General features: G+C 53.9%; 2 protein-coding genes across 3 annotated transcripts in view; both read right to left on the bottom strand.

Moving 5' to 3' along the window:
* Nucleotides 1-2,666, bottom strand: part of ERAL1 (Era like 12S mitochondrial rRNA chaperone 1) — a 5,663-nt gene extending 2,997 nt beyond the window's left edge. The window contains exons 1-8 of one of the 2 annotated variants that reach the window (XM_027891541.1): nt 2,577-2,666; nt 2,184-2,372; nt 1,968-2,095; nt 1,751-1,828; nt 1,544-1,590; nt 1,158-1,219; nt 629-741; nt 33-233 (exon numbers count right to left, since the gene is read on the bottom strand). In XM_027891541.1, coding sequence (XP_027747342.1) covers nt 33-233; nt 629-741; nt 1,158-1,219; nt 1,544-1,590; nt 1,751-1,828; nt 1,968-2,095; nt 2,184-2,372; nt 2,577-2,664 — 906 coding nt within the window. In that variant the 5' untranslated portion in view covers nt 2,665-2,666. The remainder of the gene's footprint in view (nt 1-32; nt 234-628; nt 742-1,157; nt 1,220-1,543; nt 1,591-1,750; nt 1,829-1,967; nt 2,096-2,183; nt 2,373-2,576) is intronic. The other variant, XM_027891540.1, reaches the window with a different exon arrangement.
* A 4,695-nt stretch (nt 2,667-7,361) lies between these two features.
* Nucleotides 7,362-24,633, bottom strand: part of FLOT2 (flotillin 2) — a 17,714-nt gene continuing 442 nt past the window's right edge. Inside the window, exons 2-9 of the mRNA XM_027891542.1 lie at nt 17,673-17,754; nt 13,905-13,995; nt 9,531-9,654; nt 9,005-9,123; nt 8,461-8,574; nt 8,249-8,368; nt 7,646-7,849; nt 7,362-7,544 (exon numbers count right to left, since the gene is read on the bottom strand). Of these exons, the coding sequence (XP_027747343.1) occupies nt 7,443-7,544; nt 7,646-7,849; nt 8,249-8,368; nt 8,461-8,574; nt 9,005-9,123; nt 9,531-9,654; nt 13,905-13,979 (858 nt within the window). The 5' untranslated portion in view covers nt 13,980-13,995; nt 17,673-17,754 and the 3' untranslated portion in view covers nt 7,362-7,442. The remainder of the gene's footprint in view (nt 7,545-7,645; nt 7,850-8,248; nt 8,369-8,460; nt 8,575-9,004; nt 9,124-9,530; nt 9,655-13,904; nt 13,996-17,672; nt 17,755-24,633) is intronic.

Genomic DNA, 24,633 nt, shown 5'->3' with positions numbered 1-24,633 from the left:
TGGGCTTCCTCTGTGACAGGGTTGGATTTGGCATCCCTTTCCTGCCAACAGGGAGACCCTGGGGCCCTGTTCCCAGCAGGAGAAGCCTGAGTGATTTGAAGAGGAGGCTTGGCTGAAGAACTGGAATCACTTTTAAATGCAGATTTCACTTCCAGTTTCTTTCCATTTACAATTCCCTCTGTTAGGTCAGTTACTATATCCAGCAGGAGATACTTCTTCTTCAGGATGTCCACCTAAAAGTCAGAGAAAGGTGTCAGGATTTGTCCTAAATGAGGTGAGCAGCTGGGCCCTGGATCTAAAGGAGCCAGAATAAGCCACTCAGGGAAGCAGTTGCTGGAGTGTGTCACCAGTGCCAGCACACTTTGGCCAAACACTGAGAACCTGTCAGCTCTGCTGAGATTTTCTCTGGCCAACCCCACTCCAGCTCCTCTTCCCAAGTGGATTTAAACCCCACAGGTTGCAGCACAGCACCAGTGCATGCCACATGTGCGCACACACACACACACACTGCAATGTGCTGGAGTAGAGAGGTAAACCAGTGTCCTTTAACACTCCAGGGACCCAAAAAGCCATGGCTGATGTTATCAGGTGGTATCTGAAGAAGGCAGGAAGAAGGAGCAGGATTTACCTTGTTCAGGACCAGGACACTGGGGATGTGGGGAAACTGTGACAGACACTTCAGCACCTCCTTGCTCAGAGCGTTCCTTGTCCAGTGATCCGACACGTCCACCAAAACCAGAACTGCCAGGAGAGAGGGAGGAAAAGAGGATGAACCTGCCTTTTCCAGAATGTTCACTTACAGCTTTAGAGTCAGTGGCCACTCCCCCTCCTCCTGTTCCTTCTCTCTCTTCCACAGGAGAGCACAAAAAGGAGACTTTCAATTGATAAAACACTAAAGTGCAGTTTAGACCTGCCATCAAAACGACATGACACATGCTAAAACTTAATATCCAAGCCCAGTTATTAACCCAAGCTGCCCCCTCCTTGGCACCAGGCAGTCCTTATCCACTCCTCAGCTCGACATTCCAAATCTTTTCTCTGCCCTTCCCTCCTGGCTCACACTCCCAGGGCTGCCCAGCAAACACCCAGACACCACAGCTGTAAACCTGTGTGGCAGCAAAAGGTTTGGTTTGTTCCAAGAGGAGCTGAGGACCCACCTAAATCTGCGTGTTTCATGCTGTCCCATGGGTCTGTCAGCATGGCTTTCTCTAAATTATGTCTGAAAGACACGTGCAAATGAGTCAACCAGACACACTTGTTTACAGTTGTGTTCCTTCCCCTCAAAGTGGGGGAAAAAACCCAGAGTTTTCCCTCACCCCAGATGCCACAAAGCTGTTTTAGGGGCTGTGACATCCCTTGTCACATATGCAGAACCAAACACAACAGGGATGTCACAGGCTCTGTGTGCTACTGAAATTGCAACAATAAACGAGGCAAAATAAGGCTGAAAATACACATTTCTCTCACTCCTATTTTACAAACTTTACACAGTGAAAAATCACACTCTGGTTTTATCAACCCCTCCCCACCCCAGTGGGGATACCTTTTGACTTTTAATGGATTAGTAAGGCCAGGTGTGTCCAGAATGATCTAGAAGGAGGAAAGACAGATTCTGTAAGTTTGCCTGTGGTTAGAGGTCAGGGTGAAACTCATATTTGTGCAACGAAGAGTGATCCCACAGGACAGAGACCCTGCACTCTCTGGTTCACACTGCCCAGTGCCCCAGGCAGGAGCAGCTTTGGGAGCTCACCAGCTGAGTGTCTTCATGTGTGATGACCCCCCTGGCTTTGCACCGAGTTGTGTGAACCTTCTTGGAGACTGGGAAAACCTGCAGGAAATTAAACACGTTACACAGCCAGAATATGGCAAAAAAAACCCAACCAAAGAAACGAACAAAAAAAAAACCAAAACACCAAAACAAACCAGCAATTTATGAGCCTGAACTTCCTGCTCCAGCCCAGCCTCACCTTCCTGCCCAGGAGCTGGTTGGAGAGCGTGGATTTTCCAGCGTTGGGGGCGCCGATGATGGCGATCCTCAGCACCTTGGGGTTCTGGGGCTGGTCGGGCCGGTGCTGCAACAGCCGCTTCTGCTCCTCTGCCGAGGAAAGGAGTGGCTCGAGCGCTGCCAACCCCCCTGGGCTGCTCGGGATTGTCCCGGCGGGGCAGCACTGGCACCACCTCACCTTTGCTGGTGGCCACGGGTGGCGGGTGCTGGCCCAGGGGGGCGGGCGGTGCCTCGGTGGGGATGCCCAGGAGACTGCCCAGCGCCGAGCTGTTCCCGCTCCAGCGGGCAGGGACGCTCAGGATCCTGCCCAGCGCTGCTCCAGTTCCCAGCGCCCAGTTCCCGCTCCAGCGGCTCCCCGGGAGGCAGCCTGCAAGGACACCACCAGCAAAGTCCGCATGTACCGAAAACGTACCAAAAACCCCCCAAAGTCGCGCTGTCCCCTTCCTCCCCGCTCAACTACCCCGCAGCCTCCACGAGGCCTCTGGGCCAGCCCCGGAGCGGCCGCCTCGCTCCTGCCCGCCGCCTCACGCCCCCGGCCGCCCCGTGGAGCACTCCCGCGGCCCCGCCGCACCTGTTCGCGGCAGGAGCGGCGCGGTCGCGGCTGCCCCACAGCCCCAGCGCAGGGCCCGGACAGCGGCCGCGACCATGGGAGCCGCCATATTGCCCCGCCGCGGGGCACGCCGGGAGCCCCGACAGAACCCACCCCCATTGGCGCGCAGAGCGGGAGCATAGAGATGAGGGGAGGGTGGGGCCAGCGCGCCGCTCTGCCGCGGGGGTTGTGGGAACGAAGCGGACTGGGCGGGGTGGCGGGAGCGGGAAGCGCCCCCTGCCGGCCCCGCCAAGCACTGCTCCCAGCGCTCCCAGTGCCTCCAGTGCTCCCAGTAACCCCCCCAGTGCTCCCAGTGACCCCCCCAGTGCTCCCAGCATCCCCACCACACAGCCCAGTGCCCCTCCACAACACACCCCGGTGTGTCCCAGTTCTCCCTACAACCCTCCCCAGTCCATCCCAGTGCACCCCAGGATGCCCAGTGCCCCTCCACAACACCCTCCCCACCATGTATCTGAGTACTTCTCTGTGTTCCTCAATGAGTTCCAATGCTCCCAGTTTCCCCTTCAATGCAACCCCAGGCTTCACAGTGCTCCCCTTACACCCCAACGCTCCCCAGATCTCCCCAGTCCCAACACCCCCCAGTGCCTCCCAGTTCTCCCCAGTGCTCCCTGCAAAACACCACAACGCACTCCGGTGTGCCCTGCACCCCGATGCCCTGCTCACATCGCACCCCAAGGTCCCCCAGTGCCCCCATTACACCCAAATGCACCCAAAATTCCCTGTCCCACCCTGCGACCCAGGGCACCCACGAGCTCCCCAGTCCACCCCAGTGACCCAGTTCCACCGGGCCCGGAGCCGCCGGTGGACGTGGGTGAAGAAGCTGAGACAGAGCCAAGGTTGCTGTAACCCCCTTTTATTGTCCCGCGCCCGATCCCAGTGCTCCATCTCCGTGTCCTCGCCGTGCCGTTCCGTTCCGCGCCGTGCCGGCCGTCGGCAGAACCGTTACCATTACTAAACTCAGTAATGGTAACGGTTTCCCCGCCGGCCGCCGATTCCTGGAGGTGCCCGGAGCTTCCCACACCTCGCGGGTGCCCCATCCCACGACCCCGCTCACTTCCCAGCGCCGCGTCCCGCATCCCAGCCCCGCCTCCCCCCGCCCCCGGTGCCCCCGGTGTGGCGGTCCCACGCCGTGTCCTGGCGGGCGGGTGGTCGGTGCAGCCCGGGGAGTACATCATCTATACTGTAGTGTCTCATAGCCAACTTACAGTATACGATGATATCCTGCTCGGAGCGGCGGCGGCGGCACAGGGGGCAGGGAGCGGAGCCTGCGCGGGGAGAGCGTGGTTAGGGAGCACAGCACCAGGATTGCCCCATCCCCGCCCCATCCCCACCCCGCTGTCCCGCTCACCCCATCCCTGTCACTGGGGTCACCACAGCTCCCAAAGAGGCTCCCAAAGGCCTCCCTACTCCAGCACATCACTGCTCCCTCTTTATCCCTCCCAATCCCACCACCACAGAGCTGGATGAAGGCTCTCTGTGGCTTGCCCATCCAGGCAGCCCCCCTACACCCTCCTTATCCCCCCGTTCCCACCACCCTGGAGAAGAGCAGGGGCTCTCAACAGCCTCCTGACCTCAACAATCCCCTATCCCACCTCTGCCCCCAGTCCCACTGCTCCAGAATGGGATGAAGGCTCCTGATTGCTTCCCCTAACCCCTCCTGTGGTATTCCAAATCCTATCCCTCCAGAGCAGGAGAGCAGCCCCCCAGGTGGTGGCACCTACCTATAGGGGTGGCACTGGGGCTTTGTGGGGTGCTGGGTTTGCACCCGCCTTATAAAACCTGCTCTGCCTCATCTGCATATCTCACATCTGCACTGCACAGCTGGACAGGGCCCTTAACCCCTTCCTGCCCGGGGGGGCACAGCCCCAAGCAGCTCCTGCCAGCCTGGCATTGCCCATGGGCAGGTTGGGAATGGGGGACTTATGGGGGTTACCCCCTGTGCATTCAGCACATGGGGGTGGCCCTCACAAATCTCCCACCCTCCTGTCTTTGACCCCTGTGGTCATCAGGATTATCCCTTCCCACAGCTGTGGGGATCCCAAATGGCGAGCTCCCAATTGCAAACTGGTTCCCAGTTGCTGGACAGTTGTGTTGGACAGGGCAGGGTGGTAGTCCAGGGGGATGGGGCCTGGGATGGTGGTGGTGGGACATGTGAGTTCAAGGCACTCCCAGGTGAGGAGCCTGTGTCCTCCTGGGGTAGGTGACCTCCAAAGTGCTATGTTCCCTGGCCATATATGCTCCCCTGAGGGACATGTCCCCATGCAGTGTGTCCCCCTAAAAAAAGATGCGTTCCCCAGCCTGCAAGAACAAGTTTCTTGGGAGCTCATGTCCCCTGTGTGAGTGCACCCTCCTCCCAGGGGGATGTGACCCCTGCAGAGAAGTATCCCCAAGCTGTGTCACCAAGGACATGCCCCCCTGGCCACATGTGTCCCCAAGAGGGCTGAGTCCCCTCATAGCGCATGACCCCGGTCATATTTGTCCCCTGGCCACGTGTCCCCAAGTGGCTGCACCCCCTGACCATAAGCATCACCTGCCCGTGCATGACCCTGGTCATTTGTGACCCCCAGCCCTGTCTGTCCCCTCAGAGTCACATCCTGCAGCAGGTGCTGTGCCGCTGTGCCAGGTTGTTTGTGCCAGAACACGCCGGCATTCCTGGAAGTCGGTTGTGGGGAGGTGATAACCCCCCGCTGGGACTGTCTGCGTGGGGGTCCCGATAAGCAGCAGCGTCCAGCTATCGGGGACCCTGCCCTGCCACACAAGGTGCCCCCAGACCTGCTGTCCCCTCTGGGTGGCGGGAACAGGGGCAGCATCACCCACATTCCCCCCAGCCTGGCCAGACCCTGGCAGGAGGCGGCACAAGGTCAAGCCCTGGTGTCACCCTGGCACCAGACATGAGGATGTGGGGGGTTTGGGGGCTGCAAGGGACCATCCCCTCCTGGTTTTGGTCCCTGCTGTGACCCAGAGGTGTCCTGGAGCCCATAGTGCTCCCCTAAGTGTGGCACAGGCACCCCAGCACGTAGAGCAGCAACACAGGCAAAGTGCCCTTGAGTCCCTCCAGCCCTGCCAGTACCAGGTGAGCCCCATGGGATTGTCCCCATTCCAGCCAGTGCCCGCCAGCCCCACTGCCCACTCTGCACACACAGAGCACTCGAGGGCAGCCCTGCCCTGTGGCCTTGTGCCCTTCAGGACAGAGGGGGCCCAAGCGTCCCCCCAGGCTGGTACTACAGAGATGGTGAGAATGGTGCCACAGGAGACCCCCGTGTGCCACAGCCCTCCCACCAGCCATGCTGGCCCAGGGCAGTGTGTCTGGTTCCAGATAACGATGTGCTGGGGGCTGCCAAGCTGTCCCCACCCAGCCTATCTGCAGGGCCACCCTGCAGGACACATAGGACAGGGCCTGTAGTCCTGCCTTGTGTCTGGAGGGGGACATGGAGGGTCTGGAAGGCAAGAGAAACCATCTTTACCCCTGGGAGGTCACTGCAGCAAAGTCCCCCATGGCGTCCCCATGCTGGCTGTCACTGCTCCTGCTCACAGGGTGACCCCAAGTAGAACAGGTACCCTCAGAGCTACCCAGCTGGCCCCCAGCACAGGAAAGGGTGTTTGGGGCTGGAAGAAGGTTCCTGTGGCAGGACAGGGGGACATGAGCTGCTGCCACCAGCCTGGTTGCTGTGACAGACAGAGCCTTCCATCCATGTCAGCCGTGCCCCAAACCCTGGGGTGCCAATCTTTTGGGGTGCCCCTGCAGTGGTCAGCACCCCCAGGGAAACAGGGGTCATGCAGTGGAACTCACCAGCCACCCTCGGTGGCTCCTGCCTGCATGTTCACCCCTGCAGGGGTAGGACAAGGCTCTGCTCCCACGGAGTTCTGGGGCAGGGAGCCCACGGGGGCACAGTGACCGTGGGGAGGTCACCAGTTCCCGGGTTTGCAGGAGCAGCGTGAGCCAGGACCTCACCTCCGCACACCCACTGCTCCCCCATCCCAGCGGGAACACCTGCCTGGGAACACCAGCAGCCCCCAGCCATCCCAGTCCTGGGGGTCCTGGGGCAGGAGAGGCGGGCGCGAGGCACGAGACAGAGCCCAGGCGGGAGGTGACACAGGTTTATTATCTCGCAGCGGCGGGCGCGGGCACAGGCAGATACAGGGGCCCGGCCCGGCACGCCTCCTGGACAGAGCCAGATCTGCGCCCGCCGCCCACGGGCTGGCACCAGCCGGGGGCTGATAACACTGGTCCCCCCGCCCTGGCAATGGGGAGGGGATGGGGGGGCCCCGCAGCACCCACCCCCCTGCAGTGTGTCACTCCCAGCAAAGGGACTGGCCGTCCCCAGGGGCACTGCTGGCAGGGCGGGGAGGCACCCACCCCCAGCACCAAGCTGGGGGTGCAGGAGCCAGTGGAGGGATCCCCAAAACCCCACCACAGTGCAGGCTGACCTCACACATGGGTCTGGCTGTAACAGCCACACCAGGCACAGGCATCGAGGCAGGTGGGGAAGGGACATGGCCCAGCGCAGGGCCCTGGTGGCACTGCAGGGAGGACGGACACACAGAGGGGACAGCCCCTTTCACGTTGTCACAAGGCAGCAAAGCCACTGGCCATGAGAGGGATAATGAGGCAGGGGTTCCTGCACTGCCAGCTGAGGCAGCCCCTGGCCAGCAGCCGGCCACAGGGCCACTGGTCCCCAGGCAGCTGTACAGGAGGAACCTGTCCCCATTCAGTGTCCTGCTGGTCCTCCACCCACCTCTGCCCACTCAGGCAGTGCATCCAGCACTAGAGCCAGCCTGGCAGCCTCTCCATACTGCTGGAGTGCTTCTGCTTTCAGCTTCAGCCCCTCAGCCTCCGCCATCCCGATGACCTCGATCACAAAAGTCTCCGCTTCTCTGATCTTGCAGATCTTTTCTGCCTCCGCCTGAGCAAGGAGGATTTGCTTCACCCTGGAAAAGGAAATTCAGTGCTGTAGCAGCCCAGATCTCTGCAGAGAGCCCATGAGCTGGGGTAGCACTGTGCTCCCAGCCCAGGTCACAGGCTCACTCACTTCTCTCCCTCGGTAATCTGCTGAGTGCGATAGGCCTCGGCCTGGGCCGGCTGCCTCAGTGGCCATCAGCTCCTTCTCCATCCGGATCACCTCCTTCTCCTCCACATCGATCTGCTCCTTGCACTGCACCATCTTCATTTCGATTTCCTCCTGACGGATCTTCTGGGCGCTCTGCAGCTCATAGGCCAGCTGGGCCTCAGCAGGGAGAGAAGAGGGGTCTGGGCCATGAACTCCTGTGCACAGACATAAAGACCCTCGGCAGGACCTAAAACCAGACACAGCTCCTGCTACTGAACCTCTTCGCAGGGGTGACATCTCAATTCTCAGAGCTGTCCTTCTCTGTGCCCTTTTCTCACACCACTTGAGCCCAACCAGCTCCAGGTTCAGCCTGGATGACCCTCCCCACCCTCTCCTCCTAGTTCCACCAAATTTCTGCAAACAGGAGAGGAATCTGTTGCAAAAGTTCACACAGTGACACAGTCCCGGGTTCTCCACTTCCAACTGTCCTAACAGATGCAGGAGGAAGAAGATGACAAGCCCCAGAGCCACCAACACCATCACAAAGCCTCCAGGGAACAGCGTTGGGCTGTGGGACACCCTCACCTCAATGTTGACCTCCTCAGTGAAGGCAGCTTCCTGCAATTCAAAAGCCTGTTTGGAATCTGCTATTTTGGTGTCTGCCATGAACTTGACATCCAGCATTTCTTTCTTGCACTCTGCCTCCTGCAGAGAGGGAAAAGAATGCAGAGCTTCAGGGTATGCAGTTGTGGCTAAACAGGCTGCTCTGGGGAAGGTTGGCACATCTCTGGACTCACCCAAATGCCAGCATCCCACTCAGCCTCTGCCACTCCAATGTCTGCATCCCTTTGGAGAGCTGCAATCTGAGTCTTCCCCAGGTAGCTCAGGTAATCCACTTTATCACAGACATCCTGGGGAGGGGAGATAAGTCACAACCACTTCCAACGAGCGACTCCGTCTTGCTCCCTCCCCGCTGGAGCTCTGGGCAGCCACTCATGCGGTCAGGCCGAGGTCAGAACGCGCCATGTCGGCTGCTCCAAACAAACAGGGAGGGCAGGGAGAGGCGGGCTCTGCCGACATCTTCCCTCGACTCCCTGGAGGCTGGGTTATCAGCCAGCTCCCTCCACGAGCCTGTTTACAGAGGCAGCTAACCCGGTGCTCTTGGCCCAGCTGCCTGGATACAGGACATGCTGCGGCGGCTGTCATGGAAACTCCCGGAGGGCTGGGGCAGGCTGTCAGCCGGAGCCTTCCAGCCGGCTGTGGCGGAGGAGCCGGAGCCAGGCTCTGCCCTGCTGCTCCTACAGCTCTGCCCATAGTGCAGCACTCGATGTCTGAGTGTACCTTGATGGTGAAGCTCAGGATCTCGATCCCCACGTGACCCATGTCAGGGGCTGCCACCTCCTGCACCAGCTTGGCAAACTGGTCCCTGTCTTGGTAGATCTGCTCCACCGTCAGGGTCCCTGCAGGGGGAAGGAAGGTAAGCACTTTATTTGGAACAGGTAATGCACAACGATGTGGGTCTAAGCTCAGCAACATCCTTGTTGTCCCTTATCTCTTGAGGCCTGGGCACAAGGCTGTAATCCTCTGCCCCTGCAGTGGCACCAACATCTCAGTCTGACAAGCACAACCACCACCCACACACACGCTACCTGTAAGCCATGAGGGACTCAGACATCTCTCACTGCAGGCACTGAAAAGTCATTTATCACAGCACGCAGCAGGAGCTGCTGGAGGGGAGATGCCACCTCTGCAGTCAGTGGAGGCAGGTCGTGTGTGGCAGCTGCAGTGGCAGCGATACCGCTGGGACCAGCCAGCTGAGGAGGGACAAAGCCACTTGAGATGCCTTCAGGGACGAGCGCCTCCGCACCTAGGATGAAGTGCAGGTGTCCCTCCAGCGTCTGAAGGACCACGTTCTTCACATCCTGCACGTTCTTCCCCAAGAACTGCTCACAGGTCACAGCCAGGAGCTCCTTCTCAGTCATTATCTTCACCTAGAGACAGGAGACAAAACCAAAGGGACTGAAAGTGCCTGTCCAGGCACCCTACAGCAGCAGCAGCAGAAGCAGCAGCAGGCTGCCAGGTCCTCATGCTACTGATGCTTCAAGGGATCACGCTGAGCTGTCACCACGCTGAGCTGTCACCACACTGAGCCAGGGCACTGGACCAGTCAGCGAGCCCCTGCTCATGCTGCAAGGGACAGCCCTGCTGCAGGCACACACCAGTGGCCAGGGCACACACCTCTCCAAACCCTGATGGCATCTCAGCATGGAGAGGTGATCCCTGCAGCCATCTGTCCCACAGCAGCAGGGACAGAGCCTAGCCCTACCTGTCCCATCTGATGGAAACCCTACCAAGAGCCCTGAACTACCAGTTCAGCCACTGCATCAACACCAGAGCCAGGAGAGGGCTTGGTATTACCACCCCTGTCCAAAGCCCATTTCATTATTTTCCTCTTCCTCCTCCTTCACTAGAATTAATTTTTCTGAGTCAGGAAAGGCAGAGAACAAGAAAGAGTCTGATGTGCCCAAGGAACAGCTTGGGAACAGGGGCTCCGTTCAGTGTTCCCTGGAAGGAGATATGAGACAATATGGTCACAGCACACTGGTTTGTCCTGCCTGTGGCAAGGAGCTCCTGGCTGTCCTTTGAGGTGTCCCCAACGTGCCACGGCCAGGACTTGGTTGTTCTGCTCCGCACGGTCAGTCTGGTCGTGATCCCTAGAGATGGGACACAGCCACCTCTTTCACCTCCCACAGTCAGAGCCAGGTTTAAAAGCATCCCCATTCCAGACATGCCACGGTCCTGCTGGTCACAGGGCTGCTTTTTAAAGGCAAAGTGGGTTACAGATCCCTGTGGGGTGTGTTAGGCAGTGAGATCTGTGCTCACAGACCTCTACGGCACAAAACTACGAGCAGCTACAACCCACCAAGGTGACAGCTCCTGGTGGCCATGTCCAGTGTGAGGGCTCAGGCAAAGCCTGGACATAGCGGTGTCCCTGTGCCTGGTAACACCAGAGAAGGGAGCAGTGCCACTGCAGCCACACAGATCTCCAAGTCCCACAGCACCCTCTCATGGAAACAGCTGGGCTGGGCACCCAGGAAGCACCCTGTCCCATGAGGGGTTGGTGGCACCCCATGTCCTGCCCCAAGGGCCCTGGCTGGACCTGGCTCAGAGACTTCCAAAGCCTCAGGTGCACCTCTGAGGGTCCCAGTTCACACTCTTGAGGGGTTCACAGCCTACAGACCTCATCCTGACACCTATAAGAGCGCTTTCAGCTGGCAAAAGCAACAGAGCTATTTCTTGAGAAAGCCTTGTTTGACAGCTCACACATCCAATATGATCCCTCTGGAGCCAAACAGCAGCACCTGGCCCCTTCTCTGCCAGAGAGCAGGACAACTGGGACTGATCATCACCTTCTAAGAGGACAGAAGGTGGGCATTATTAAATGTGGCAAGCTGGCCAAGACTTACCTGCCACAACTCTGTCCCTCATAACATGAAGAAACATCGACCTGGGCTGACCCTATTTCCCAATGCTGCTTCCCAGGTGGGACCTCTCAGTCAAAGTGCCAGACTGAATCACAGCTAAGCATGGCAATCCTCTTCTGCATTGTCCCAAAACCTCTGAGATCCTTATGGGGTCAGGCCCCAGTTTTCTTGTCCCTGCACCCAGCAGTGTGCTCTTCCCACACAAGGGGGAGTTGGGAGAGCTGCTGTGGAGCTGCACCCGGGAGCGTGAGCCCTCCACGAGGTTTTTGCAAGTATCAAAACCAATTAGACTCAGCAGCAACATTTATGGTGTGCATCTGCCAGCAATTCCACCTCTCTAAACAATTCCCACCCTCGGGAGCTGCGGGGAGGACAGAGCACGGAGCGGGATGTTCATTAAGAGAATCCCTGCGGTACTTAGGAGCAAGGAATGGTTCAGCCTCTGAATAAAGCCAGCCAGCCTAAACTGTTGAGCCCTGGACAGCTCAGAGCCTGGCTCTGCGCAGAATGCGGACACCAACCTTCCACAGCCAAGGCTGCACAAAAGAAACCGGGGTTGAGCAATTTGTGCTCGGCGTGTTTGCAGGATTTCAGGCAGGGCACTGCGACATTCGGCGCTTCTTCAAATGTCATTCCCATCAGAGGGAGAGGACTCAGCTGGCAGGGAATCAGAGCCTCCATCCAGCAATCCGGTGTGGAGGATCGATACTGCCGCACCCCGCTCCAGCTCCAGCCAGCTGCACTCGCAGTGTGGGGCCAGTCGAGACAATCCAATTAGCCCGAGGCTCAGGAAAATGGTACAGAAGGATGTGCTGGCCTAAGGCAGCAGCATCCCAGCACATCCCAGCACCCAGCCAGCACTGGAAGGAGGCTACTGGTGAGCACTCGTTACATCCCTCTTCAAGAAAAGAACAGCATCCTTATGCACATTAAGCACTTCTATCATTACAGCAAACACTCCAAAAGCTCTTTCTCTAGAAATAATTTGATTTCCTTTTTTGCTCAAGTTCTGAAAGGAAAAACGTTTGCCTCAAAAGTACTTCTGCAAAATTAAGGTAACCTGCGCCATGCACATCCCCAACAGCCTCAAGTCTGCTTTCTACGTGGCAATTCCTTGCCTCTCACCTTTAAAATTAACCAACAGAGGAAAAAATGAACAGTGGGAAGAGAGAGTAATATGAATGAGAGGAACTGGGAGTTGCATTTTTGAACCAAGGCACCTGGTGGTTCAGCTCTCTGCTAACACACACCACCCAGCCTAGGCAGGCATGTCCCAAAAACTACGGACAAAAGGGAATGCTGCCTTCACAGAAACAGAAGGAAAAGCGCATAGATTTAGGAAATGAGTGTGAAGGGAGACATGGGTGCACACACTTTGCCAACCATGCAAAGATCACCGGGGTTATGTGACACCTTAGCAGCTACATGGATATAAAGGACTGGAAAAGAACTAAAAGGTGGATATATAGTACTGATAAGATGAAACCAAGGATGCTGGCTCACATCACCAGTGCCAGGACGTGCCCAAGATGCTGGTTCCCATGCTGGTGCTCTTGCATGTATCCCTGTTTCCCAACAGCAGGAGGATGATGGATTATCTGCTGTTGAGTCACGGTCATGCCCAGCCCTCCTGTCACATGTGGCAATCCAGAAACTGCTCTTGGCCGAATCCAAATCCTCACATACATACAAACAAACACAGCTCCCCTGCAGCATCAGCTCAGAGCAAACCAATGAAGCCAGGAGGAACCTGCTGCTCTGGGAGCACTGGGGGAAATCTGTCAAGTGCTCTGTCTCAAATGGGCTGCAGTAGCATCATAGTGGTCTTCCCTGGGGGAGCCTTCTGAGCCATCAGGGATTTTGATCACATCACTGTGTCACTCAGCAGCTGCCCTCAGCTCCAGAGTTCCCCACAGGGAATGTGGCAGCCACCTCTCCTGTGAGAACCCACATGGACATGCCTTGGACACACAGTGACCCCAGCTCTGTGTGCACTGAGAGCCACTCTTGGTTTATACACCCAGAATGAGCTGTCAGGAGAAATTCTCAGTTGAAGCCTCCAGCTGCTTATTCACGGAGCCAAATTCCCTCAAAAGCTAACATTTCCCTCCCAGCATCCTCCCCAGGGCAGGACCTGAGCACAAGGACAGCCTGTACTAGGGCAGCAGACCTCAGACTCCCAGAAGAGCAGGGTTCAGTGTGCTGTCACAAGCAGCAAGAGCTGGTTCTTACATTTGAAGAAGGTTGGAGAGAACCAAAATTCAATTCAAGCCAGAAATTTCACACACAGATCTTAGAGCCTAGAGGGACTAAGTTATTTTTTTAAGCTTTAACTCACCGTGAAGAATTGCAAGGTCCACGTGCTAACAATAATAATCCAAAGCAATATAATGCTTGATGCCACCTCTGGAGGGAACAGCTCAGTCCAGTGGGGTCACACACAGCTCCAAGGGCACTGTGGCACATCAGCGTTCCACAAACACATCAAGTCACCCCCACACACCTCATTTGCCACAGGGACAAATGAGACACCAGAAAAAAATTATTATGGGGAGAGAGGGAGAGGTCACAACCCTCTTCACCACATGGGACATGATGGCGTGTGTTTGAACCAACAAGGACACCGTGGTTTTGCACAAGGATTTGTTTCAGAGCAGTTGGCTTCTCCCCCTGAACAACAGTAACCTCATAAGGGGCAAAACCAGAGGTAAGTTAGAGACATGCATTCCTGAAATGATGTTTTGGAGTTACTGTACCTGTGCCACACCTGTGACAGTTATAGCTACCCCCCCTGCCGTCTCTATGTCCTCATACCTGGGCTGTAACGTCATTATTTCTAGGGAAATCCTGCCAAAAAATGTAAAATATTTACATGTTTCCAGGTTACACACACTCACCCCTTGATTTAGTTCATCTTTCCCCCTATTATTCCAGTGTCCCGTGATCCAAAGGCAAATAGAAATGAGTTTCCAGCTCTTCAAGGCCAAGGCCTGTAGAGCATCAGGCACCCAGGAACACATCCTGCAGCTCCAGAGCTTTCTCAATCCCCCCAGGTGGGCACGAGATACTCGGGTCAGACCCAGCAGTCTGCAGGTCACAATCTGTAAAAACAAGAGACATGCCTGGCCATGGCAGGCTCCGTTTCAGGAAGCTCCCGTGTCAGACATAACAAGCCGGAAAGGCGTTGGGAGTCAGGACAGGGAGCCACAGGGCAGAGAGCTTGTGTCAGTGAACATTAGGTCAAACATCTGAACCATGAAGGGGCTGCCCTGGGCTGCTGCATGCAAGCTGAGTCACTCCAGGATTGGCTGGAAGTGCCGAAACCTATCCCTGCAAGTCCATGCCTGCCTTGGCCACTGTCCTAATTAAACTGGCACGCAAACTGGGAGCTGATAAAACAGATCCCACTGTCCGGGACGTGCAGAGACATTTTTTGCCATGTGCATTCAGAGCTTTAATCACATACTGCGGGATTTCAGCCTTCTGAAAACCTCATCTACACTTTGAATTTGATTTCTAAGCTGTGCTGCTGCTTAGCTGGCAGTTCACAAGGATGTTGGGTTGTTGCAGGCTCGTAACTGCTCACAGTGCTGATGCCAGTCCTGTGTGCTGCCGCTCATCCGAGGTCTCTGTGCTGTACTTTCAAACATGACAACATCCAAAACAGGCACTGTCTCCACGTGGAGGAAGAAGGGCTGAGTGGAAATCCATAGCCAAAACTGCAGAGCCAGGTATGGTTGCAAATTTGCCTACACGTGTACAGGTTTCCTTCTGAAACGGCACAAAGCCTGCCTTCCCACCTGTCCCAAATCCTGTACAGAATCCAACCCGGCCCGCCTGTGCCCCCACACAAAAGCAGATGCCCTTCTCCTCTCCACCAAGCCCACAATGGAAACAGTGCTGGCAAGGAAAGGGTTACAGCAGGAGCAAATGTTAGGTACAGCAATGCTGAATTTGGAATTTGCCAAGGATGCACCTGTCTGCACTACCTATAAACTGTGGAGTGCCTCAGGGCAAGTGCTGGAGAAGGGGGAAGGAGAGGAAGGTATTGAGATTTCTGTTTTATGTTATCCTGTGGCTGCTGCTGCTGCTCAAAACAGAGGGACAAAACATTTAGTGTGTTAGGAAGCTGGTGGATTATTACCTGTGCAGCCCGTGTTACGTACAGTAGGACCCCCTCCAACATCTCAACATTCTCACAGCGACAGAGGATGGCCATAACCTCCAAAGACACTCTGAGCAGCGAGGAATAAGGGTAGGACAGCAAATACACAAAGCAGTTACCAGAGAGTAAGACACCCGTTGCAAAGGACGGACAAGACTTTCAGGTTTCAGCTTTTCCCTGCTCAGTTTGCCTTTCTCCCACTGCCCACTCCCAGGGCTCCGTAATGATGGGCCAGAGCAGCTTCCCTAGTTCTGGTGGGGAGTTTATACTATGAAGTTGCTTCTTTTACTGAGGATAGGCAGGCTGGGGTCTCATCTCCACCCTGCACACAAAACTGAACCATCTATCCCACCTGGACAGCCAGGCTGAAGTCAGCTGGAATTCTCTGTTGAAGTAATATTTGCACACAGAAAATTCATTTCTATGTCAATATTTAAGAGAGGCCAGACAAAATGAAAATGGTGGGGACCTCGCTACCCACCCCTGGCTAAGGTATTGACGAGAGAAGCTGCTTCCAAGTGCTGTCCTGGGAAGCTGAATTAACACCATTTGGCTCCCCCAGAGGCATATTAGACCACACTGTCTCTCTCCCTGCTTTTATTTCTGATCCCTAAACAAGGACAGCATTTTGTTTTCCTTGTTTTTTCCCCAGTGCTCAAGGTTGCAGCAGGATAAGTGCCCAGCACCCTGCCAGCTCTAACTGTTCCTTTTGTTCCCAGGTTAGTGCTACCTGGCGGGACGCCGCTGACAGCAACACAATTGCTGCTGTCTCTCTTGCTCGCAGCACTGGCAGTTCCAGAAAAAATGTCCTAATTTCGGAGGAGGAAATCTGCCTCACTCTTCATGTTAATGCAGTGGGTTCCATCTGGGGCACAGCTTATGGCATGTGGGAAAGGCTCTGTTTTCGAAGGGAAAATTAAGCCCCATATCCCGTGGTGTGAACCGTGAGTATAGATTTTAAAGTAAAAGATTTGTCTGGGTGCTGGAATTTCTGTCAAGAGCCCCATTTGCTAAATAATGACCAGATCTCTCCCCCACGGAACAGCTCATTCCTGGCAAGCAGTTTTGGCCCTGGATTCAGCCTATCCTTAATAAATCAGCCTCCCAAATCTTTTATCTCCTGCACTCAGCAGGTCAAGGTCCCGCATCGTTCTCTGCACTTCTCACATAAGAAGAGTAGGAGCAGGAACCATTTTTTCAATTAACAGCTCTCCCAACAAGATATCTCACAAAAAATTTGGGAATGAAGCTTGTCTGGATTAAACACGGCAGCAGCCAGGCCCTCTTGGAACAAGGAAAGGTGTATGACTCCCAGGTATCCTCAGAGTGAGGGCAGCAACATGCTCAATTGTCTGCTGGTGACAACACATGAACAGGGAAAAGAGGTTTGAAGACCAGGCAGTAAGGGTTAACTACAACCTCTGCCCATTACTCAGTGCAAAACCCAGAAGTCACATCTTCATCCTTTGCCCTGTTATTTTTTTTACACAGATGGAGGAAGCCTATACTGGTGAGCATGAGGGATGTGTTTGGAGAGAGTTGGCACCCCTACAGATCCTAGAGACAAAGAGCTGTATTAGCAGGACAGGAGCACTACCACAGCATGTTAGCTCAGAGACCAGACCGTAAGCAGCAGCAAGCCAATTCCAATTCCTGAGAAAAGGGAGAGCAAGCCAATTCCAATTCCTGAGAAAAGGGAGAGAAAGGCAGTCCCGTGGTTTTAAATCGGAACAATCTGCTCCCAAGGTGAGAGCAGTTAGCAGATCTTCAGAAAGAGAGACCTGAGGAGCAGGAGGGGGCACTGCAGGCCACAAACACGTTTGTTACTGGGTGAGGGGTTGGGCTGTACTGGGCAGAACTTGGCTCCTCTTGTGAACTCATGGATGAGCCAACCCAGTGCCCTTGCCAGCACCTCTGCCAGAGCCTCAGAGCTGGGAAGGTCAGCAGAGCTCTTTCTCTCTTCAGCACTCACTGCACCAGCACAGGAAGAAACACACTGACCAGTCAGGCAATGGTTCTCTCAGCTTGGTGGGTTTTATGTAAAAAAAAAACCCAAAAAACACAACTAAAAAGGAAAAAAAAAAACAAACAAACATGATCACCCTGGGTTTGAGGAGAGGTGTGGACAGAGAGGCCATTTGAAAAGTACTTCAGCTGAAAGCATGGGATTTCTTCTTCTGTGTCTTTTGCACTGTGTACACACAGCTGTCCCCATGCAAACAGTCAGCAAAGAACTCTGATGCTCATCCACGGTTTCATGCCCAGTCCCATGTTCCTAAAGATACTGCTGTCAGCCCCACTGGGATGGCTTTGCCTAATTCCTACTCCAAAAAAACACAAATAACGGGGGTCTCCTTACCTTTGGGTGTCAGTAATGCACCACCAAGCCCAAGCCCAGCCTCCATACAAACAGTGCTTCTCATCAGCGCCACAGCAGCCACCTGCAGCACAGCAGAGAGCACAGACACACTGGGATTACAGACATGCATGCTGCTCTTGGGCAGGGAAAAACTGGGGAAAGTCACATTAGAAATCTATTTCCTTTCCCTCACCACACACTGCAAACCACTCTTGAATTTCCAGAGAAGCTCCCAGCACTGGAGGAAGGAAGAACCCTTGAGCTCCCCCAAAATATCTCCTAGTTCTGGCTTGTGCAAGTAACACAGTGCCTGATGCTTTGATGGTCCATCTCAGAGCTGACTGTGCCCAGGGTTCAGGCAGCCTCCAGAACTCCTCTGACACATCTAAGATTGATCCCAGTGAAGCTGGAAGATGCTGTCTGGGTTTTCATACCTTTGATTTAAGGAACAAGACACCTGCTGCCTTTCAAGAGAGTACCCTGCCAGTGACCCACCCTGGGTTTCATGCCCGGGAAGGGAGGAGCTCTGCAGCTCCCCGGTTAGGACACAGGCTGGGAGGATCAAGCAGAACCAGCAGATCAGTCCCATTTACAATTCTTCACCCTTCTTTTTCAGTAGGAATTAAACACAAATGGGAAAACGATTTACAGACTTTTTCAGATCTCCTGCTCTCCACAGCCTAGAGGAATATTCTCCTGTCACCTCTGAGCCAGCCCTGGGATGGCTTGTTCCGGTAGCTGGAAGGCTATTTCAGCCAGGCAAGTGTTACAGTAGCTGATGACACAATATCCTGCAGCAACCACAAGGTCTTTAACATTTCTTGGAGGACGTCAGCCCAGTTAGCTCAGCCTTTCAGCCAGGCCCTTGTTTTCCAAGAACAGGAAGGGAGGTGTTCCTGGCAGTCAGGAAAAGCAGCTCCACACAGAAAGGTATTTTATTTCACAGGGTCTGTGTGGTCTTTACCGAACTCTCTTAATCATTTCTTAATAATCTGAGAAAGCTCTGCACCCTAAACCCACCATTGTTACAGGAACATGTCTCTCCACACAGATGTTCTTTTTCTTCCTCAGGAAATGCAAGGAATACCTTATTTAGTATCACACCCAAAGCAAGCTCCACATTTGCTTCCTGGCGCTACGCATCACGGTCTACTGAGCCAGATTATATGTCAAAAAGTGTGCAAAGCATAAGAAAAACAGGGAAATCTAACACGTTAAGGAGGAGCAGGATGCCAGCTGGTTGCTTTCATGCACGCTGGACATCTGAGTGCAGCAGAGCTCCGTCCTGGTAAGGCAAGGAGCTGAGGGCTCATTTTCCACGGCAGCCCTGCCACCTCTTTCTCAATTCTCAGAGCTCGAGTGAAAAAGGAACCAACATAGCAAAATCTTTGCAAGGCTAAAGAATAAACCCTTTTGCACAATGAGATTTGGCAGAGAAATTGCCTTTTCTAGCTATAATATGCCCACTGTTTCCAGCAGCCTGGGTCTCACAGTCGCTTGGCCACTTCCACAAACATGCACCGTGCTCTTCCGGGGCACTGTTGTGGGGCCACAAACGGAGGATTCATAGCCAGGGAGCTGCCAGCCAGCTTGGCCTCTTCCCAAAGGGGTTCCATGTTCAAGCAAGAATTCCCAGAGCCAGAAGAAAGTATGTTGGTTTTTTTTTTTTTTTCCTTATGAAATAAGATTAATCGCTTGGGAGTTGGTGGATAAAAGGAGCTCTCAGCAGATGCAGGAAGCTGCTCCCCCGATGGACAGCGGGTAAAGAAGAACGTGAGCCCCAACAGTCACAGGGACACAGTGCTCAAAACATCAAAGCTGGGACAATCTGAACAAGCTCTGTGTTGTTTGCTCTCCCCAGGTAACTTGGGCACTGAGTTACCTCTCTGGCAGGAAGTGGTGAGCATTCCGAAACCTGGTCGTGGTAAACAGGCTGCTGAGTGCAGACAGACAAGGAAAAAATTGATAATTAAAAACAGTTACTGACAGAAGAGATAATGCAGAGAGAGAGGAAAGCAAAGGCATACATAAAGAAAATCATGTCCTAAAGCAGGGCCCAGACTAAAGTCACTGTCTGGCTCTTAGGCCACGCTGTGCATATAAATTAGGCTTTGTTCACATGCAGAAACGGTCCAAGGTTAACAAAAATTAATTTAGAAAGATGCAAGGTTCTGAGTTGAATCCATAAAAGCCTTTGATGGTCACTGCAGCAGATGAAAGCAGATTATGCTGGTTATCTTGTTTGGGATGTAATCTATATCAAAATGACTAAATGAGTATCAATGCTACAGAGCGAGTTTAAAAACACATTTAGCAACTTATCTTGCAAACAGAAACTCAGAGAACACAAACCACAATGAAGCTACAAAACAATACCACAGAGATACCACCCCAGAATTCCTCTTGGAAACTAAAAGGGAAGGCCTGAGGCTATTGTCCACTTCCTTCTCCTGCCATGCTTTCCAAAGAGTAATTTGCAATCCTGGAGATTTAGGAAGCACCTGACAAGGAAACCTTGAGCTCCACCACCTGCAAAAAGGTGAAGAATTACCTCCTGAGAAAGAAACATCACAGAGGAGCTGCACAGGGGCCCTCTGGAGCATCGGTAACCTCATGACTTGAGACCAGCTGTGATGCTGCACGCTGTCAGCAAACACTGAGCATCACAAGCAGCGACAAACCGACTGTGGGGAAAGATTTTTGGCTTCCTAAAAACATCTGTAGTGTCACTACAAGTTTCCTGCACACAGTTTGCCTGGTGCAAGAGGTAGAACACTTCAAGCTCAACCCTGGGGGACAGTTTGAAATGAAGGCATGAACACAGACAGGGCAAAACCTCATGTGAGACCCAGCTGAAGCTGCCTGCTCCTTCCCACAAACTGAGTCTGAAGAACTGGAACTGCATCAGCACTAGGGCTCCGGTGGCTCTTGCTGCTCACCTCATCTTTCCACAGGACACGGCCTGGACCTTCTCATTCCATTTTCATGCAATCAGTTGTTCTCACCTCAGTGTAATCTCTGCATTTCTCCTTACTGAACTGCATCAGATTTCGTTCAGCCCATTGGGTCAATCTGCTGAGTTTGTTTTGACTCTAATCCAGCTCTTCAAAGTTCCCAAACCCATTCCCAGCTCAGTACTCTCTGCAAATTCAATAAGCACATTCTCGATTCCATTATCCAAGCCAAAACAAGGGACTTGATAAATTCTTTCAGCTGAACAGTGAGCTACTGTCAAGTTCCCTGGCAATGGTTTTCCAGGCAGTTTCATATTCATTTTATAGTATCTGAGAAACCTGTTCCTCCTTGCACTGTGGACTGTAGGTCTCTTGCAGGACGGGATTGCAAAGCCTCAAGAAATCTTTATTTCAGGCTTTCAACTTACAGCAGTACAGTGAAAATACCAATCTCAAAATCACAGTCAGTTCTTGCAGGGATAAGAGGGATGCAGCACCAGGATGGGAGAGCTTAGAGTGGCTCTGGAAAGGCTGACTACTCCCGACTGCTGGGGTGCAGCCGCAAATGCCTACACAAAACTAGAATTAACTGCTAGTTTTTTTCACTTTCACAGACACCAAGAAGCCCCAAAGGTTTACTAAAGTAAAGTTTGAGAAACTGGACTGCAGTGTATTTCTCAGGCTGACTTCTGCTCACCCAAAGGGGAATCAAATTAGCTGGACGTGGCAAATATGTGTAGCTGTGTTCTTCTGGGTGTTATGAGCAACATATTTGTTGCAGTGTTCTCCTAGGGCATACAGCTGGGTTGGCTGGGTTGCATTCCCCTGATCTTTCTCCTTCTTTCAAACCCTGAATTTTTGCTGAAGCAGTAGTTTTTTCTCACGCAGGAACACGGAGGGCTTGGCCAACCTTGCCCTGTCACGTATCTCCAGGTGCTCCCCTCAGAGCTCCTCTGCTGCTGGACTGCTCCCGCACGGTGCCACCCTGCAGCCCACCACAGCCAGAGGGAAAGTGCCCCAACTGCAGAGATTTGGGCAACACTGTTTGGTAACTGTAAGATGAACATGGACGTTATAAATTATATTCCCTTATTATGAGACTCTGTAGAAATATTACAGCGTTATATTTCAAAATCAGCAGATCGATCCACGAAAGCTGCATTCGACCAGAATGTAACCCAAACCCAGCATTTCATAGCCTATTTGGCTGGTGGGAACATTAGGGTATTAGGATGAAGAGGTACTTTGTGTATCTCCCTGAAAACTCAACTGGTTCCCGCTGTGCTTGCAGTAGGCTCAGTGATGTGTCAGGCACCTGCCAGCACCTCCTCAGAGCTTGCACCAAACCTCACCCAGCAAAGTTAGACCCAAAATTTGGGAAAACCATCATTACAAAGCCTTACAAAGCCTGGGCTCCACAATTCACCGGTGGATCACTCTGCTGAGTGCAGTTTTTCAGAAGGAAGTGGATGTTGCTCAACAGGGGAAGGCCGTGAGCGCCGGCGGAGAGAGCTGAGCCCTGCCTGGGAAGCAGCTTCCCAAATAAGGCTACGAAGCTCCACTTTTCCAAGGCACAGATGGCTGCTCCTTGAACACTGGAGGAACTCAAATATCTCACAAGAAAGTGAAAAGAAAGAACACCCCTCCCCAGAAAAACCCCACGCGCCAGGGGAGGCCCACCACTAAAGGCCAAGAGGTACAAGCTAAATTTACAATAAAGGAAACTTTAAACTGGCTTCATGGTTTGGAAGTGCCCTCCCACAAAGTGAAGACTTTCAAATAACAATTGTATGACAATTCAGGACTGCAAGGCAAAAGCCTGCTTTTAATAATATTTGATTTATATTAATTAAAATGTATTTAATACTATTTTGGTTTACTGATAATTATTATTGGTTTCTTCTTCCCTTCTCCTCTCTCCTCAAATCCGACTTAGCATCATACAAATTAATGCTGGCCCTCGAGGTCCTCTCTTTTCCTTGGAGGAGCATGACTCAAGTTCCTGGAACTACAACTGCTTGCAGCTACACTCTCCCACTAATGCCCTGGCAGTGGCTCCACACATGATCACAGAGGAGCTGCAGAGCTCCCACAACCTCTCGGGTGCCTCTGAAGCTCCCAGCTGGTACCCTCAGGAGACAGAAAGGGTCTGCAGACCAAGCTGTGCAGGAGCAGAGAAAAACCATGTCTGGTGGCAGCTCCAAATCCCATTCCGACTGGCAGAGCCAGAGGTGATCTCTGCACCCTTCCCAGAACACGGCTGTACATCCAGGAGTGTCCTTGGCTCGCTGCTCCGGGTTTTGGGAATGCACAATACTTGGAACTGCCAGCAGATGCCACAAATTCCTGCTGGTTCATCCTGCTAGCCATGTTTTGCAAACTCCAGAACTGAACAGAAGCAAACCCAAGCTTTAAGACTTGAGGGCACACTTGGAGCACAGCTTCCCAATCTTCCCACAAATGTGGCATTTCACCAAGCAGCGCCAATTTTGACGGGAGTCTCTTTGGAGGGAAGCACAACATCAGTTCTAGATTCCACCGGGAATTGCAGAGATGTGCACGAGACCAGGAAACCGCAAGGAATACTGCTGCTCTGGGAATCTGGTAGGGGTGGTTTGTTATATGCCCACAGCAGGCATATGTTTCCAGGACAGCAGCCTGCTCCTGGCATCTCCTCAGGAATTCCCGTAACAGGTCTATTATCTGAGAGAGATGAACTGATAACTAAACAGCCACAGTCCAGTGGAGACTCTGGCTCCAAAACCACAACAATGTAGTTCCACAGGTGCAGCAGAGCCATGACCGAGGCACATCCTTGATGTTCACATGGGTGAGGTTAGTTCTGAGCGTCACAGCACCGGCCCCAAAGCTGGGCCAGCGCTGACAAAGGAGATGTGACACAATGGAGGACAACTGAAGTGATCAACATCTGTATCTAAGCTGGTTGTTACCTCGCAGTTGGCCCCAGTTTGTCAAAGAGTGAAGCTCCCAGCCCTTACAACACCTAAGAATAACTAATTAACCTAACAATAATTAATAAAGTTCTGCCCTCTTCCCCAGCAAAGCCAACTTGCTGTTGGCCGGGGGCCCAAAGCTCTGTTGGTGCCACTGCCTGACATCATCCAAAATCAGCAGCATCAGGGGTGGTGCTGGCAGCAGATTTCACCCACTGCTCCACACCGTAGGGACCCCACCGTGGAGCCCCGGGGTCCCTGCAGGGACCCCACCCCAGAGCCCGGGGGTCCACACAGTGGGAGCTGCCCCCCAGCCCTGTTTCACAGGGACACCCCCAGCACCTCAGTGCCCACCCACAGCAGGACACCCCTGGAACAACAACACCGCAAGGTCCCCTCCTAATAGGGACCCCTTGAACCCCTGAGACGTCCCTCACAGTCAGGACCTCCCAGTTCCCACCAGGGACCCCCCCCCAAGCAGACCCCATTACAGAGATGCTCCCCAATTCCATTACAGATACACCCACAATTCCCTCAGGATCCCCCCACGACAGGGATCCCTCGAACCCCTGACAGTGCCCTCACATTCAAGACCCCCCAATTTCCTGCTCCCAGCACAACCCACTATAGAGACTCCCCCCATTCCTTCAGGTTCCACCATGACACGGACCCCTCAAACCACTGAGAGTCCCCTCACAGCCAAGACCTCCCCAATTCCCATCAGGAGCCCTTCCAAGCAGATTCTATTACAGAGGTGCTCCCCAATTCCACTACAGCATCTCCCCTCTCCCTGTTTATTCCCAACTCCCTCAGGGTCCCCGTCCTCCTCCTCCAACCACTGAGAGCACCTCACAGCCAAGATCCCCAATCCCCCCCTCCCAGCAGACCCCAATACAGAGACCCCTCGCAACTCCCTCATGGTCCCCTCACGACCAGGGACCCCTCGAACCCCACACAGCCCCCTCACAGCCAGAACCCCCAACTCCCTCAGTGCTTCCCCCCCCACTCCGACAGGGACCTCTCAGCCCCTCTCCCGCCGCTCAGCCCGGGCCG

Source organism: Empidonax traillii, unplaced genomic scaffold (genome assembly GCF_003031625.1).
Source record: "Empidonax traillii isolate 1590-97213 ecotype Southwest subspecies unplaced genomic scaffold, ASM303162v1 scaffold322:size1131127, whole genome shotgun sequence".
Lineage (NCBI taxonomy): Eukaryota > Metazoa > Chordata > Aves > Passeriformes > Tyrannidae > Empidonax > Empidonax traillii.
Note: the sequence above shows the minus strand (reverse complement) of the source record. Positions and strands in the feature narration are given on the sequence as shown.